Source organism: Buteo buteo, chromosome 4 (assembly GCF_964188355.1).
Source record: "Buteo buteo chromosome 4, bButBut1.hap1.1, whole genome shotgun sequence".
NCBI classification, from domain to species: Eukaryota; Metazoa; Chordata; class Aves; order Accipitriformes; family Accipitridae; genus Buteo; species Buteo buteo.
The window spans coordinates 51,308,710-51,327,417 of record NC_134174.1 but is presented as its reverse complement, the minus strand read 5'-3'; the positions used below and the strand labels follow the sequence as shown (position 1 = coordinate 51,327,417).

The window sequence follows — 18,708 nt, the reverse complement described above, 5'->3', positions numbered from 1 at the left end:
CTCCATTGCAGAGTTAAGACAGAGTTGTATGCGTTTTAATTTTTTCTGTCAGTGCACAGAAACTCCTGCTTTGATTTTGGACATGCTTTGTATCAATTTTTGTGGGTGAGGTTAAAACTTGGGTTCTGCTTTAACTCAGGCTGTAACTTGTTCATTTTGCAGTGAGAATTGTACAGTTCTTTTTCTAGAACACTCTTTTCTTCCAAAGTCCAACTCATAAATCTTCCCTTTTGACCATTTCTTTCTTATGTGCTGGAATTTATCTGGTAATTTATATATATACACTTATTTAGCATTTGAACTTAACATTCCATATGCTATCCTGTATTTATAGCCAGTATATTAAAAGGTCTCGAGTACAGATGCTGTATAGAGAATCCTTCTGCTGGTGTGTTGCTCAAGTCAAGATTCTGGTAGACTACCACCATCACATCCTTTAGGAGAAAGATTTGTGAAATGTATGTGAAAGTGGAATATTTCTGAAAACATCTCCAGGAGATTGGCAGAGGAGGGGATTCATGAAATGGGATTTCATTGCAGGTAAATAATGAAAAACCTGAGAACAGTTCAACAGCAAGGGTGGCGGTATCATATTAATGTCTTCACAGCCTTTCTGTGTATCTGTTACACTGTCATGTAAAGGTGTAGATTTACAAGTCAGGCGTTATTTCCCTTAATTCCTTCACCCAGCCTTCATGATGATAGTTTCCTCTGAAGCAATAAAATATTGTGTCTGCTCTTGCACAGCGCAGGCTGCAGCATGCCACAGAAAGACAGGTGGCATGTTGGTATCAAACAGCTTTTGAGATCTAATTTTCAACCAGCTGATTGGACACTCACTGTCTATCTAGCAAATTTGTAATTAAACCTTCTTTTGGCAGGTGTTCTGAAATCAGGATATAGTTTCATGAACTATAGCAATAGGTGAAGGTCCCCTAAAATAGCAGGGCCCAGGTGGCTGGTTGCCAAACATGTAGACTGGAAGCAATAAGGCTGCTTTCTGACTAAACATGTAGATGGTGGATCTCTTCAGACTTTTGGCAATACACTCTGGTGATTCTTCTCTCGTTAGTATCTATGAACATGTCTATGTTCAGCCAAACCTTGCGTAACACTAGGTGCTCTTTGTACCTGAAGTATCCATTTGCTACCGTGGTAGCCTCAGGGTCATTTGTTAGGGCACTGCCTTCAAAGCCTGTTATTTCAGGTGCAGAAGAAATATTTGTTGGCTGGGGTTAACCCGCATAATCACACTGATTGTTACGCAGATACTCTGGAGGCATCGCTAGTCATCCTGTGTCTGCGTGAGGATGCAGTCCCAGCTCTTTGCTAGTTGCCCTGAAATGGAAAGGAATCAGGAAATCAGCATCAAATGGCATAAATTTTGTTCTGAGATCTGCTACTGTTTTTGCAGAGTCAAAATCACTGTTACAATGCCACTGTCTGCATCTTCTTTTCTGGTGAGTATACAGCCAGAAGCAAAAACAATGGATCCGTTTATTATGGACAGGTCTGTGATTGTTTCTATCAGCTGTAGCCAGTACCAGCCAGACTGCATACAGAGCAGGAAATGGTTTGTTAAATGTGTTGACAGTATATGGTAATGCAGAGACAAGCAGCCAAGTTCTTCTTTTGTACGCTGCAAAATATTTCCGTGAATGACTCAGGCTAGCGGAGTGGTAAAAGCCCTGCGATACACTGCCAGAAATCTGAGCAGCAGTGTAGATGTAATTACACAGGGCAGTGTGTAGCTGTTCGCTGGGGATGATGGGAGGCAGACATGGCAGTCTCAGGTGTGGTGAAATCATGGTGATACTTTAAATTCCTTCCATATTTTATGTCAGTGCTCATACATATAGTTTACAACCAGGGTCTTCTGAATCCAGCCACAAACAGGGTTTAAATGGGTTTTCAAGTTCATACTTATGGGTAGGAACTTCTGAAAAATGTAAGGATTGCTATGTAATTGTTAATTTAAATTTAATATATTACTAAATCCTTAATGTTGGTGGTCTTAAAACTCAGGTTTAAAAATCTGAATGAATGTTTGTCTGTGCATACGTTTTACCCTTTGAGAGTGTTTATCCACAACTTTTGTGGTAAAAAAAAAAAAAAGGTAATTCTTTCCCATGCCTATACATCTCAACTGTCCTGATAAGTATGTCATTTGTTTAGTCAAATTTGTTTCAAGTCAGAAGTTATATAGGCAGGTTGTATCTCTAACTATACAGTACTTTCCTTTTTTTTTTCTGGAATTTCACTTGACTGGTGTTATAATTGCAAAAGAAAAAAAAGAGCACACAGTTCAAAGTCTGATTTTCAGAACTGAACCTTTTGCCATTTCCTAATGCAAGAAGTGATTTTAGGAATAAGTGGTTGTTATTACAAGTGCTCCCTATCTTTCATTTGCTGAATTCCACTATGCTGGTCAGTTTGTGAGTCAGGATTTTGTGGTATATAATTGTAATTTAATTCAATTATACCTCAACATGATTGCTGCCTGTTTTTTTTAAATCCTCTCCAGAGGTTTAATAAATCTATTCAACAATAAAATCTCAGCCTTGATAGAAATATCTGTGAGTTATAGTTTCATAGTGATCTATTTCCAGCAAAATTCTGTTCTACAGCTGATTTCTACCTTTTTCTTTTTTCCTCTGTACTGTAGAAACTATTGTTCTTTTCACCAGGCCCATTGTGATGACTTGCTTCTGCTCCACCAGAGAGCTCCAATGTCTTGCTATTACCATGATCAAATTAAACTCAAAGCAGGTATTCTCAAACTAGCTGTGAAGTTTGCTGTTTCTATTCCAAACGTGAAAAAGATCTGATGCCCCCAGAGTGTGTCTGTAATATTGCTTGGTCTAATAAAAGATTATTTTCCATCCAGACCTTGGCTAAGTTAATCTTCTTTTCTTCAACTCATCATCTGGGAATCTTTCTTTGCTCAGAGTATTATTTTCTGTTTACTGGTACTCAGGTCATACTGAACTCCAACTTTATTTTGTGCAAGTACCCTGTAGCTCCAGAGCTCCCCTGCTAATAATTTGCAATGCATGCTGATACGTAGTTTTAAGAGGTAGCTCATATTGCTAGATTTAGGGATATGGAGAGAGACTATGTGTGTCTTCTGATTCTTTGATACTTGACTCACAAGTAAATTGGAAGAAGAAATGGAATCTATTAATTTCAGTGGTTTCTACAGTGAAATTGAACTTGAACTTGATCCTGTTCTGTGGCAAGCTTCCCACTGAGTTTAATATTAGGCCCTTTGATACTGGAGTGAGTTGTCCACATTCAAACTTGATAACAGTGAATTCATGTTCATTAAAAGAGAGATATATGTTTTTAATTATAGAGAAGAGGAACAGGAAATTAACAAAAGCTTGTTGGCTTGGTTATTATGGTACTGAGATATGTTGCATCCAAGGGACAGCAAAACAATGCTGTCCCAGTTATGCTGATCGGTATCTGAAGCTGGTGTTCAATTCAACTGTCATATATTACATATGAAAGTGTCTTCTGTTTGGGGGAGGTTTTTATTGTATTTTTCCTCTTTTTTGAACAGAACACGTCAGTATTACAGATATATTGGCAGTTGTTCACCTGCGGCTCTTGATTTTTTTCCACGGTCTGCTTTTATTTTCTCACTGTAAACATAATCCATATGTTCTCTTAAAGCTTATGAACAGTTTGGATGATGTCTGTAGCATGGCTTGTTAAAAAGGCTTCTATTATAAATTGCATTACCTTTCAATAACAACTGAGAAAAATAATCCTCTAAGATTTTTGTGTAATTTCAGTCACAGTGGTATAATTTCATGGAAGCAAAGTCTGTTCTCAAAAAAGCAACTGAGTTATAAGATGTTACAATAGGTTGAATAATTACTTTTATTTTTACAGCTATTGAAATCTGTTTTCTGCTTTAGAACACACAGTTTGTCATAGTCACAGGATTTTCCCCCAGTAGCCTTCTAGAGAGTGAGCACTTTTTAATGATTGTGATTTTCACTTTACTGCTTGCAACTGCTGGTTTTTGAATGTATGGAGAGAATACTTCTTTTTCCTCAAAGGAAGTGTTGAAAGAAAAGCAACCTAGAAATAAAATGAAGACACAAATCCAGTTATCTCATTTGTCAATTCATCAAACTTTGTTGAAAGTCTATTTTAATCTTTTTGGCAGGTTTACACTTTTGAGATTGTGCTCATTTAAAAAGTACAGTGGCTTTTCCCTGGGTGTACTCCCGTATGCATAGCACATTCCTACAAGTATCAAAAGTAAGAGTTGTGTTTGAGCTGGGATGAAAGTAATTCTGTACCACTGGCCTTACTTGGTCACAGTTCACATTGAATGTGATGTGATTTTATCAAAGTACAGATTGCATGGTTGGCAACTGTAATTTTATGCAGGATTAGCACTTTTAACATTGATGTGATTACAGTCAGGGCTGTATTTATTTTCCTTCTGTCTTTGTATGAGTTCCACTTACTTTGCTCAAACCCAATCCTGAATTTCTGCCTGGAGAAAATTGATGGCAGCAGCCCAATATTTATATCATATAGTGTATTAATAAACTACCGGTGTGCATGGTGAAATAAAATTTAATAAATAAGCACCTTTTAATTTTAACTTTACAAGAAATATGGTAAATGTACAGGTAATTTTGCTTTTATTGTTAGGATGTCTCACATGTCACGTCACTATTGTGTGTAGTAGAACATACCAGTGTGGAAAAATTCTATGAATGATTACAGATAATTAACACTAGCCTTCTAGCAGTATTTTTCATGGGTTTATTTATAAAAGTTTCTTTGCATTTTTCTTTAAAGTGAACTCCCTGTTTTTCGTACTAAAAACATACTGAATCAACCTCTTGCTAATATAGCAAACACAAACATAATATGGTTCAATAAACACAAGAAAAAACCCAGTTTTTCAAGACTGTCTCAACTTTTTTGTATACACACACAAAAATGCACACACAGTTCTTACATACATGCTTGAAATTTATTTTTTCAGTATAGCTTTTATAAAGCCTATACATATAGAATATGTATGGAAATTCTGAGTTTTATAGTAATAAAGGCTGAGTTAATTTGAAGTAGATCTGTTGACAGAAGAGCTCCTTACTAAACCTTGTAGAAAGTTAAAAAAAAAAAAAAAGTAATTCTTGAGACAGTGTTTTTTTAGAGCTTATGACAAGTCTAGGCTGAGTAATATCCTGAAGCAGGCACTCTGTATTTTCCTCCCATTCTTGAATAGATAATTCTTTTGTTAGAGAAGACAAGGCGTTTTTGTTCCCATGTGTATCAGCAATGCTTAAGTCAACCCATGAGTCCTTTTTTGAAAGCTAGGCAGAGGTTATCTTGTTTTGATTAATAAAAGCAGTCCTTGCTATTTAAAAGATTATCTGCTTCAGCTGTGTATCAGAAGGATAAGCAAAGCTATCAGTTCCAGCTTTAGACAACTTGCAAATGAATAGTCAGGGTCTTCATTTTCTTCTACTAGCTTTAGCATTAACTTGATGTGGTAGAGCCCAAAGAATAACACCATTTACTGCAGCAGCAGCTAATTTTAGTGAGGATTGTATCCTGCCTTAACTCTAACAAAATCTACCCTGATTTTGGCCTGACAGCAGGTCCATTCTGCAAGTTAATCTAAGGACCTGGTTGGTCTTTGAAGCACAGAAAGATATGATCTATTTCCTGAAGAACATAAATGGACAACACAAAGCTAGAGGACTTGTGGATGAGACTGGTTAGGGAGTTTTATAGCAGAAACAGAGAAGTGCAGGTCAGTTCCTGGCATGAAAAATAACAAAAGTCTTAGACATGAAAAAGAGACAAAAAAATAGTCCAGAAAAAGGACTAGTTTAGTACAGGCAAATAAAAAGAGAGAAAGAAAAAGGAGTAGACTTTTGTGCAAAGTGTAAATCATGGAGGGTGGTGAAGCTGAGAATGAGGATCCTGGATTTTCTGTGATAAAACACTTAAGACTGGAATGAAGAAAGATAAAAAATCAGAATCTGGAGAGGTGAAATATGTCAACAACCAAGACTTGCAAAGATGTGAATTATGGATGATAGAAATATTTATAGGTGTAGAAATAGTCAACAGAAATAAGTTATACTTCTACTTTCTCAGTATTTATATTCATACTTCAGCCATGAGCTGCAAGCCTTTATAATTCTGTTTGGCCTGTGTGCCTTTCCTTGGATATCAGCTGCACTCTTGCTGCAGCAGCTTGTTCCATGTGCTTTTACATTAAAGATGTGGCACTTGTTTAGTTCTTCCAGTTTAATGAAGAATTGAGAAATGCTAGTTTGAAATTCAGTTTTTTGAATCAGGAAGAGTTTTATTTATTTTCTATCTCCTTCCAAATCCAGCAATACCAGTGGCTGATCTTGTTTAGTCTGTGACTTGAATCATCTTGGCTTAGCTTCCATGAAAAGTTTTTTCTTTTTGACAGTTTCATTTTTCTGTTAGAATGAAGCTGGCTTATGAGGCTTTTGTTATGGAAGATCATGGTTTCATTAAAGGTAGTTTCATTAAAGGTAGTTTCATTAAAGGTAGTTTCATTAAAGGCTTTCAAAATCCCTGCATTAGCTTTCTGCTGGACTTGATCAATGGGCAGTCAGTCTAGTGAAATAAAAGTCAAATGAGGTATTTCTAGTAGTTTCTGTCAGTCCGGAGATACACTGTGGAGTCACCTTCTTACCGTTGGTCACATCAGTGTGTTGATCCTTGTTCTTAGATGTGAGAGGTTATAATAAATGGAGCCTGAAGGGTGATTATGCTTAGGCAAGGCAGTGTGCGATAGGATCATGAAGCGTGCTCTAGCCTGTTGCAAATTCAGTGTCAACCTTTGCCAGTTTTTGAGGTCTTTGAGCAAAGCTGGAGTTCTGAGACAATGTGGATCTGTTGAAAGTGTGAATGTGGGCGGGTTTTTTAATGTACGGCGGGTACTATAATGGAGAAGGTGAATTATTGAGAATGCACCCCTAAATCTCGTCAGCAAGCAGGGCATCAGGGAACAGCTCATCTTCACTTGCGTGTTATCTCTTTTCCATCAGTCACTACTTGACTGGGCACTCCTTGTAGAGTTAGGCCTTCCTTTCCTACTATATCGATAGATATAAGGTGTTTATAACTGTAGATACCAAATAACGTTGAATTCGCAAAGCACCGGTATTTCTGTGGCATTGCATTGTCCATGGTACTTGCTGTCTTGTCTCCTGCGTTACGTGATCACCTGCAGCCGAGTCATGATCTGAGCTGTCTGGCCCAACTGTCCTTTCCTGACCTCAAGTGTCCTCTCCAGAGCTCGGATGCTGCCAACAGCTACGGCTTGTTAGCAATTGGGATGTGTTAGTTGCCTTCTGGGAGCACGTCTTCTGGTGCAGTTTCATCTGAAAAGGATCCACTTCGTGTGCTCCAAGACTGTAAACTAAAGCACAGTAAGCGAGGATGTTTGGGAGATGCGCTTCAAAAGTGTATTTGTGAGCTGAAGGAAATTGACAACGTAGACACAACCTGTACACCCTCGGTTTCAGCAGTGAGGCACAGGAGAGGCTGGTACAGGCTGTACATTCTCTGCCTTCTGGCTGACAGGGTGCCTCGTAATTCCTGGGAAAGTCCATGAGTGAGAAGAGCTGTCACACATGGGGCAGCAAGGCACTGTGACTTCTAGGGAGCAAATGGGTGGTAGCAGATGTTTGCATCATGCCTTCCACATCCTCCTCTTTCTGAGAGAATGCTGGTTGTGACAGTGACAATTTGGTCTGTATATGCAAAGCACTGTGCAAATATACAATCCCTGTAATATAAAATGAACATTATATTTTGCATTGTTTTTATTTTGGCATAAGCTTATTTTCTGTTGCAAAGTCAAGAACAGTGCAAATGAGCTTTAAGAGCTTTTTCGTATGGAACTTTTCAGAATTGTTCTGCACAGATTGAAGTAGAAAATGGAATTGGAGTCCCATGTAGAATCAAAGCAAACAAGACTGAAGGCAAGCCCAGAAGCTCAATGTGCTTCACCTGCTGCCCAAAACAGGATTGACATGTCAACATGGTGTTCTTAACTGTCTTTTTGTCCCTTGATCTTTCTTGCAGGAATTTCAGTGACAGTTTCTTGATACCTGCAGATACCATACAGCACTACTTCGCTATGCTTGAAGTTATACCTGCTCCCCACTATGTAACCAGGATATTGCTTGTTGCAAATTGAAGTCTGTTGCTTTTTTCCTCCCCAGTCTAGCTACAGAAACAATTACTCTTTGGCTCTTTCTGAAGCCTTTTATGTATTTGAAAATTTCTCAACAGGTTCTGTTAGCCCAAAGGCTTTAATTGGGGCTGCTATAATTTATCTTTTGACCTTTAGTAGAATATATTAAGAAAAGGCAATTTTCTGTCTTTTTAATTTCCCACTGATTGAATAGAGTTTGCCTAAAATGAATGCAACAAGGGAAACCTCATGTAGTGTATTTTATGTTTATTATAAGAGAATGAATTGTAATCAGTCATTATGAGCTTGGGGTTTTTTTTAGAGAACAGAAAGGATGTTTTCTTCCTCTACGAAATGAGAGTTTATTGATATAAAAAAAAAATTGAAGTAAAAGATAGATCTGGAGTGTACCTCCATTATGCGTGCAAAAAATCTCTAAAGATATTTTGTGAAGCAATGCAAAAAAACCCCTCCTTTTCCTGGGAAGGAAGAAGAATACAGAATACTATGACTGTTTATACATTTAAGTAATGCTGAAAAAATTATTGTTCAGAGAACCCATTCTAAACTTATCTATTCAGAATACTCATACTCACTGTTTTGGAATCATTGTGTTGATGTTTCAGGCTTCCCACATGGTCTTACAAAGCTTGGCTTCTTCCTTCTTAGGAGAAGTCTTATCTTTCAAGGGAGATCACTGCTAGGATATTATAAAGCTACCATGAATGTTTTGTAATAATGTATAAAAAGTGTATACTCCCAAATATATGCATTTTCCCAGAGGAATGAAAAATGTTTTGTAACTTCAGACATTTAGTTTCACGATGCAGTGAGCTCAGATACAAGTTTATTTTGTAGCAAGAGGAATATGAAGAAAAACGCTGACCCACGTAGGTTTTATGTGATCATTATACATTATTTCTTGTGGCAGTAGAGTCCTGATGCCCCAGTCAAGGCGTCAAACCCCTTTGTACCGCGGACTCCAATATGGAGGAAAACCAGAGCCACACCCTGTCCAGATGATCCTTTTATTTGAAGTTTTGACAAAACTGCAGGTGGCTGGAGCAGGCGTTCGGCTAAGTCAGGAAGCAAGCACGTTTTGGCAGGTAGCTTAACAATCTCAGAAGCCCCAGTTACCAGCTATCTAGCTAATACCAGATATAGATATATGCAGAAAGACCCCAACTAAAAGAACGTATGAGGTTGTTTAAATATAAAGTAGTTAGCATATAGTGTACTGCTGAATAAATGAATGAACAGTTTAACAAAACAAGAAGAACAAGTTTTCTTGCTTTTGCACAGCCCAGTCCAAGAGTTAAAGGTGAAACCTAATAAATTTTTTATTTGTTTTGTTTTAGAACGTCAAGCGTGTACATCTATGGCTGGCTCCAGCGTCCTTCCCTACAACGTGGCTGGTATCAGCAAAGAGCTGATTGAACTGCAGCACCTCATCCAGTTCCCAGAGGAGGTTGCCAGCATTCTGACTGAGCAGGAGCAGGAGCTCTACCGGAAAGTCTTACCCATTGACTACCTCTGCTTTTTAACCAGGGATTTGGGTAATGCTGAATGTCAAAGCAAGCTGCCATCTATTAAAGCTTCCATATCTGCTACTATTCTTTCTTCTGGCAATGGTGAACATAATGCTGTAGATGATCTTGTGACAAGGTTTAACGAGGTAAGACAAAACTTCTAACTTACTTTTCATAAAGGTTATTACCTGATTTGCGAGTTAGTTATTTCCTTTATCTCTCAGAGCTGAATTTAGCTGTAATGACAAATTTTTAAAACGTAAGTTGACCAGGGGATTTAGCTAAATTCCACTGAATTTAGTATTAGTTATGTGACCGATTTGCTCAGTGAGTTTGGAAAACTGCAACCTAGGTTTTTCTTGCACGCTGTAAAGTAAACAGGAAGAAAGAAATTACAGACCTGTATTTCTTTGTATTTATAATGACAGTATGAGGTATACTTTCAGCCAGTTTATTATTTTGTTCAGGAATTGGAGTTTTATTTATTTTGTTTGGATTTTTGTAGACTGAGCATGATCTTAGGACTCAGCACAGAAGTATTGTAAATTAGAAGTTTCTGTATTCTGTATAATATAACTACACTAATCTGCACTATTTATTTATTTATTTAATCTCCGCGTGTGTCTTGAATATTGTTATACAAAGAAGTGTCATTTGGCATGACACATTTCCATAAGCCGAATCGTGAGTTCTTTACTATGATTTTACTTTATTTTTAGTAAGGTGATCTTCTGATGAGTTTAATAGAAAATTGAGCAAGGATTGAGAAAACGGTAAAAAAAATTCACCCCCAAAACCCAACCCAAAACAAACCAACCCTCCCCTCCCCCCCACCGCTAAATAAACCCTCAGGTTTTAGCTGCAGAAAAAAGGAATAATTTCTTTCTTCCTTTTTTGTGTGAACCATATGCAATGTTAGCAGTTTCTAGATTCCTAAGTGGAATAAAATGGAGATAGTTTTGACTTACGCTCTTTTAGTTTGTTATCCACTGTATTCTTGTGCTTTAGTAAGAGATTAAAATTGTGCAGGTATCAAAAAAGACAGCACAAAATTAAGTAGATAGAACAGAGTATGTATTAACCCCCAGTGAAGTTCCTGCTTCCTGGGCGAATAAGAATCAGTGACTGAATATTTAGCGTGTTTCGAACTGTTCCTGTTTCTTGCATGTTACTGAGATTTAGGAACTAAAGTAGTGTAAATATGTTGGTTTCTCTCACCTAATTCTATTACGGCAACATAAATAAAAAGTAGCGACTACTATATTCAGTCTTTAGACAGAGCCGAAAAATTGTTTAAATTAGCTCTAGTTACTGTATTTAGGAAAACACTGTGGCTGGTGTATAGCTGGAGAGGAATCTAGCTGCTGACCCAGTGAGGGTCCTCCTTCCTGGGGTGTTTCTCTTACGGTGATCACCATAGTGAGGGCAGTGGGGAAAAATGTGAAGCAGTCAAGCTCTAGGATGACCTGGTGAGGCACAATGCCAGAGAAGTTTGTTAGGACATTTTGCAGTTGGCTGTACAGATTGGATTGACCATCATGTGTTCTGACACTGAACAGTCACAGGATTGAAGAGCAAGTAGGTAGTGAAGAAGTCTTGTCAGAAATGACTAAGACTATTCCATATCAATGAGAATTTTAACATTAAAGTTGCCTTTTGGTAAAATAGTCAACATTATCTTTTAGTGTTAGAGGTTTGTGACTCTGCAATTTTTGTAGTCTATCATTACTTGTTTGGTAATGCTACAGGATGATTTTTCATATAATTTGAATTAATTCCTGAATATCTGGTGCTTAGATTATATAATATTTAGTGCAATGGATTATTTTAAGTATAATCTGGAATAACTTTTTTTAAACATAGATGCTATATGTTTAAATGGAGTTATTGTACAATAGTTACCACTTGTAATAAATCACTGTTTTGCGATCTGCTTTATCTTATGGTGGAGTATATCAGTTGCCATAGCGGATCACAAGCGTGAACTTTTAAAATGGCTTTGTTTATAAATGGCAAGAAAATTCTTGTGCAGAGAGTCATGCTTTTTTTGGCAAAAGTCAGTAAGCACTTGCTGATTTTTTTTGGCATTGCCTATAGGAATACTGAAGTGTATTTGTAATGTGGGAGCCAGAATGACTTTTAGGATGACAGGCTTCTGATACGTAATGGGAAAAAAATAATCTCATGCTGTTGTTCTGTTAAATGAGCAATTACAGTATACAGAGGATTTTTCATAAGGCAATATGATTTTAGTAATTTTTCTGGCACTACATATTAATGAGCAAGTTGTAACACTTGTTTAAAATGACAGTCAATAATTGCTGTTTTGTGACACAAAGGAAATTTATTTAATAGAAAAAATACTGACATTTTCATGGAACCTTAGATTGAATGAGGGCTTCAGGAATTATAAAATAATTATTATATTATAAAATTATATTATTATAAAATAAATTAATAAAAATAATGAAGATTAAAATATTTTCAAATTATTAAAATATCTTTTTAAAAGTGAGTTTAAGTGAAAAGTAGGGGAAAAATTTGGTCTTACTGAAATAAATTTTACTAGTATTATTTACTATTTAAATTCCAGTAACTCGCAGAAACCCCCATTCATGACTGAAGTTGCAAACTCTCATTGACTGCAGAATGCAAGGTCAAGCATAGATAGTGGGAAAGATCACGTGGTTCCCTTATAATTTAAATATGTTTGCTATGTTACAAATATATTACAAAACTGTTGTTTCCTAGACGTGAATGATTTAAATACTGTTACTGGTGAGATACATAGAGTATGAATATCTTGTAATCATTTGTTTAAACCTTTCTATTAAACTATTGGTTAGTGTTGCTTAATACAAGTAGCGGTATTTAGACTTCAGTGAGGCCTAAAAGGTATAGGAAAGACTTACACAGGAGAAAGCACTTATGGTGAGGTCAGCCTTAAGCGTTTGGCATGGAAATGGTCCACAAAGAATTGCAGACTGAATCAGAAATCAGTTGCCCTCTGCAGTAGGTAAAATTGGTACTTGAAGACAATTACCACAGCTCAATGTGCAATAAATAACTGCTGTTATTTTTCCTACTCAATTCTCATTTGTAGAAAAGCATAATAGTGGGCATACTGTCTAACACTGGATGAAGCCCGTAATGTGCATTTTCTTTTGCTGTATTACCTGGGTAAGGTGTTTTGACTTAAAGTACTGGAAGTGATTCAGTGATGACATTAATGCTGATGAACCATCAGGAATGCTTCCTAAAAATTTTTTTTCTGTAGAAAGGCAGGATGACAGTAGCTGGAGCTTTTGTCAACTTCAGTGTTTCATTATTATCTGTAGTTTGTTTTAACATCTTGAGAGTCTTGCAAAATTTCTGAACATTATTGGGTCTCTTAGTATGACGATGGAAATACATTTTTGTCAAATACTCTTGTTCTGGGATAACAGCTTTGTGAGCCTGGTGAGAGGAGCTGAAAAGTGTAAAAAGGATTAAAAAAAATTCAGAAACCAAGCTGAGAAGCATATAGTGAGAAATCTGCATCACAAGTAACTCAAGGAGAAAAGCTGTGGTTGTGTCTCAGGCGAGAAGGACTTCGCATTGAAGTGGGATGCGTGAGTCCGTTTCTTGACGAAGGTTGAATAGTCTTTTGGCCAGCCAGACATTAACTGGTATCTTAGTGTTACCAAGTGACAATGCAAAAAATAAGTTGTGATAGGTGGTATAAATTTAATTTGTGGGCCTTGCCTGATTTTTTTTTTTTTTTTTAAATAGGAGCTCTATTCCTGCTTTAAAGGCAAGGTAACCAACTTAAATATTTAGGAGAGCTCCTTTGTTACTGTCTTTGTCGCAAGGTTTCCGCAGCCTGCTTACACCTTGCCTGAAGAGCCACATAATTTGGTTTTAACCTGCAACAATCTAACAATAGTTGTCATAATGTCAGTGTCTGCTCAGGGTGTCAGTGGACTCAGTCCTTTATATTGTGGAAGAGGCACAACTCATTTACCTCTGGGAGCTGTGATAACCACTCACCTTGCCCCAGTTTTTGTGGCTTTAGTGAGTGCTTTGACCTTAAATTCAGGTGTATGGCAAGGAACTCTACTGCAGCTGGAGAGCCCTTTATTTGTCACAGAAACTGTATGAAATTAATAACTGGGTGGCTTTTGTTTCTGATATATGAAGATCTTCAAAAAGTAAACAACAAAGATTTGAGAAATAGATAATCTTGAATTAATATTCACAAAAGATGGCAAGTGTAGCACTCTAGATCCTCTTCATGTATACATTTTTTCTTTTCACTGTCAAGAATGACAGGGAGAAAAATTGTAGTAGTGTAAGGAGTGTAGGGACATGAAAGATGGATAGCACAGGTTAAAGCTACTGTCAAGTGTTCCATGAATAGTAGCAGAAACATGCAACTGGCAAATCCTGTGCTGCTGAGGCTAGGAAACAGAAACTGCCTTTGTTTAAGAGAGCGTGGTTATGGCTTAGACCTGACATACAGTTACTAGAGGGGATTCAGGCATTATGTATTTCCCTGTATCTTTTCTCGTCATGGGTTTCCAAGTATCAGTTTATTACTTACTGTGGTAATCAAGGTGGGTGCCACGACAAGGAGCTTGAACACCCAATGGCTTGTTTCAGAAATATGTTGTGAGAAAGGTCAGTCATGAATGATCTGCTTGAATCCAACCAAATGGGTTGGAATACATTTCATTTGTATTTTAAAAGTTTTGGGTCATTCCAGCTCTCAAGTCTGTACAGAAATTCACAGGGAAATAAAATATTCACAGGAAAATAAGAATCTTATATTCTGCTAATGTTGCAGTTTGTCTGCAGGATTTACTCTCTCTGATGGAGTTTTCAGACAGACGGAATTTCATATGACATATAACCCAGTCACTTAAGATTGGTAATGTTTACATATATAGACATGTTTTTTCTGGTTTTGCTTCCCTAGAGGTACTATAGAAAGATGATAGTCGTGGTGGAGATTGCTACTGCAGTTTAAATAACTTCTGTAATGCTGCAATAGAAAGCCTGGTCACTGCTGTTTAAGAAATGGTAAAAGGAAAAAGTTTAACTGCTGTGCTTTTAGACCCCAGATATGTTCCTAAACTTTCATTGATCCAGTGCTTATCCTAGTTTTCTAGAATGGCAGTTTGTTGTCTCAGCTGTCATAAAGTTTCTGTGTTTTCACCTCTTGTCTCTGTACTGTATAGAAAACTTAAAAAAAATTCTTTGTAATATTTCAGAAGACATTTAAAGGAGAAACTGAAAATGTGGAAAGTAATTTTGTTTTTTACTTAAAGCATTGTAGAAAAATTGGGCACCAGAATGAATAGATCCTGTTTTTACTCTCACTTTCTTCTTGCAACAGCCTGAGGTTTCAAATGATCTCAGAGAAAGGGAACGACATTTCTGTCTCTTTAACCTATTTGACCTGAAATTCTGTTTGTGTTATACATCTTGTTCCTATGGGTTGTTTGTTTCCTTACTTGTTAGTATCAGTAGTTCTCTTACTTCTTTATAAATGTTTTGAAGACAACATTCAGATACTCTGAATGCATTTGGTTCAAATTAGAATATTCTAAGTTTTTTTCCAGTTCTGGTTTTATTGCCAGAAGACAGTAAGGAAAGCCTTCTTTAAAAGATGGACTTCTCCTGTATTTTTAGACAGTGTATAGCTCCAGACTTGGAAGTGTTGCAATATAGGAATTAACATCTCTCTAAATCTTTTTCAAGTAGAGAAGAATCTTTCTGTATGTTTAAGGATGCATAGCATCCCTATATAAATAAGAATAAATATATTGCTAAGGTAGATGTATTTGAGAGAAAAAACTGTGCGTCTGTTACATGTGCCAGTTTATAGCATGTAACTTTGATTCAGTAATTAATTCAGATTTACAGGAGTCAAAGAAGCAAATGCACCTGTAGATATTTCAAATATTCTTAAATGTTTTAGCTTTTTAGCTTTATTTTTTTTTACTGTGCTAGAAGAATTTAAAGCTATATTTTAGCCTGTGATACATCTATACAAGTAATTAGAAGGTATTTTGCTTTTTGGTTTTTATTTGTCATGAAGATTTTAGGCTACTCACACTCAGTATCACCAACTATAAGTAAAGCCCATAGTCTTTAGAAGTTTAATTAAAACTGTAGTTATATGATAGTGGAGGCTTAGGCACAACATGTACTCATCAGCAAGACACAGCTGATATTTCATTTGCTTCTAATAATATCAAATTGATCATAGAGTCTTGTCAGAGCAAGGCAGTGGATCAAGCTAAAGACAGATATTCTTTCCTGTTACTAAATGTAATTAAAAGCTGATTCTGAACTAGTGGCTAGCGTGGGAAGAGGAGAGTGAAATACAGTAACATCTAGCTTTGCAAAACTATTGGCTTTTGGATTCTCTAAGACTGTGCATGTAATAATAGTAGTAATATATTTTTTTGCTCTGATAGAGCACTGACTACCAGAGGTTTAGTTTTCATGGATATATAAAAACTGTGGGAGGAAACTATTAAGGAGATTCTGCAGAGTTAGCAGAGCCCTGGTAACTGGGAAGAGATTAGGAAAATGGTACCTAAATGTGTTTTAGGATGCTGAGAGTTGTAACAACATACTTTTTTCCATCTCTTTTTGTTGTCTACTGTGCCTTTTGCTTCTTCATTTAGTTATTTTCTCTGATTCTTCTATGGCATTATGAGTTCTTCCTGCTTCTTTCCCTCGAGTGCCATGTGGTCCTTAGTCGGTATCATACCTTTATGGTGTGCCACAGTCTTCTTGGGCACCTGTTTCTTTTTCTGTATCTTTACCCTTCCAGTCTCTTGCACGTTTATGGTTTTTACTCTCAGCTACTCTTCTGTCTCTCGCCAGCAAAGCAACCACAGAAACACAAGTTCAGTGTACATGTTGTAAACATTTATGTTTATGTAAACATTTTAAATAATTCCAAGCATTGCTTTATATAAACATGAAAGGAGTCTCTTGTAACTTGATCTTTCAGGCCACAGCTTCAAGTAAAAGAAAAGCCATAAAAACTTAAAACAAAATGAAGCATTTAATTTTCCATGTTGAGGTATGTGTGCAAAGCAATTGTGATGTCTTAGATTAAAAGTTGCACCAGATTGAAACATCATTCAAACAGCTGTCTGAATGTAGTCCCACTGTGGAACTGAAAATGCAAAATAAGAAGTTCAATACATAAGGTGATTTTTTTTGAAAGATTGAATTGCCAAAAAATAAGCTAAGAAGGTAAAAATGTTTGAACTGCTCCAGTTTAGCACTGCTACTGGGGTGGTTTCATCATGCACTAAATCATTCTTACATTCAATAAAGTTAATTAAAAATATGGCTATTTAGGTCACTAATTCATGATAGTTTTATTTTTGATGGTTTAAGTTTGTAAGTTTTCTTCATTGTTCATTTAAATCCTCATGAGTAAAACAGAGACTTATCATTTTACTGAAATAATGGAATGTAAATAAATATTGCGCTCTGTCTCCTAGTTCAGCATTTTTTTGCAATGCCTAAATGGGTTTGCATAATACTTTTAAAAAGATTATGTTTGTACAAATATCAAACTGTTTCCAGTCCTTGTTTGGAATAGTGTTTAATCAGATTTAAAATGGTAAATGTTCTTTGTAAGGTTATATAATTTCAGTCAAGCATGTACAGTGAACCATCTGTTCATAAGATATGCAATTTAAAATACTCAGATTTTAAAAATGCATCTGAAAATTATGTTGCATATTATACCAAAAGCCCAAAAATTTTAATAATGAAACTTTAGTGAAACCCATGTAAAATAAAGCAATTCTCTGTTATATACTTTGATTCTTATATTCATCAGTATGCACTGGTGGGTTTGTGCAGTTAGCAATACAAAGGAACTCTTTGTAGTAGCTATGAGTGCTAATGGTGCATACTGCTAGTGTTTTAAAAAGCCTCATAAATATGGATCTGCTCCCTATAGTTTTATAAGAATAATATACCCTTGTGGAAAGACTTTGTAACATTGTGGAAGGTGGATTTATTTATTTTTTTTTTTTTAAGAGGGAGAAATCAGAGTACACTAAGAATTCTGCTTTTAAACAAGATAATGTAGGTTTTTCCCTCTTGCCATAAATACTGCGTGATACCTGATGAAGGTTATTTTATCTGATGAGGGTTACTTTTTTAATATGGATTTTTCATGTTCTTCAGATTTTACTTAAATTTTTTGGTTTTATAAAACAAAATTGTTAAAACCAGAATGGCTTGGTTAAATGGGTTACAGACTGTCATGCTTATCCTTTGGATACCTGAAAAATCAACTTCTTGTTTTGTATTCAGAGACTTCTCATACACATACTTTATTTCATCAGTATTTAAATTGCTTGCTTTCTTGCTCCAGTGTAGGCAGTAGTTAATTCAGCTACAGTTTATTATGGAAAGATATCCGTGGCTAGTTTTTATATGTTAGGTGTTAGAGAAGGTATGTACTATCATCTTACTTTATGGTAAGCCAAAAGATTTAATTTTCCTTGCTAGCAATGGTTAAGTGTTAAACTTCAGGTAGACAGCTGTGTTTCCTAATTTCATCTCTGAAAGCTGCATCTCTCAAGTATTATGAAGTTCCTAAAAAATGTAATACAAAAATAGAAGACATCATTTCTTCCATGTAGCATCACCCACTGAAGTATGTAGCTTGGGAATTGCTGTAAAAAGCCTTATAAACTTAAGAGCTGGGGATATGAGTGTAAAGCAGTACAAATGACAAAACACTGGGCTTTGCCGGTGGGGATTCTTAATGGTTTCCTCCCTTAATACCACCCCTGCATTTACATTCTGATCAAAGTTAAACAATAAATTAAAAAAAAATAATTGCAGAATATGTTCACTAGCAGCTCCATAAAGGATAGTAAATAATTTTTTTATATATATATATATAAAAATTATTATAATCTCTAG

The 18,708-nt window shown here is 36.1% G+C and overlaps 1 protein-coding gene across 3 annotated transcripts in view; it reads left to right on the top strand.

Annotated features, from left to right (window-relative positions):
- The window catches only part of PLCE1 (phospholipase C epsilon 1), a 166,236-nt gene that overhangs the window by 95,032 nt on the left and 52,496 nt on the right, over positions 1–18,708 (top strand). For all 3 annotated transcript variants that reach the window (XM_075026066.1, XM_075026069.1, XM_075026068.1), the window contains exon 4: positions 9,583–9,899. In XM_075026066.1, coding sequence (XP_074882167.1) covers positions 9,583–9,899 — 317 coding nt within the window. The remainder of the gene's footprint in view (positions 1–9,582; positions 9,900–18,708) is intronic.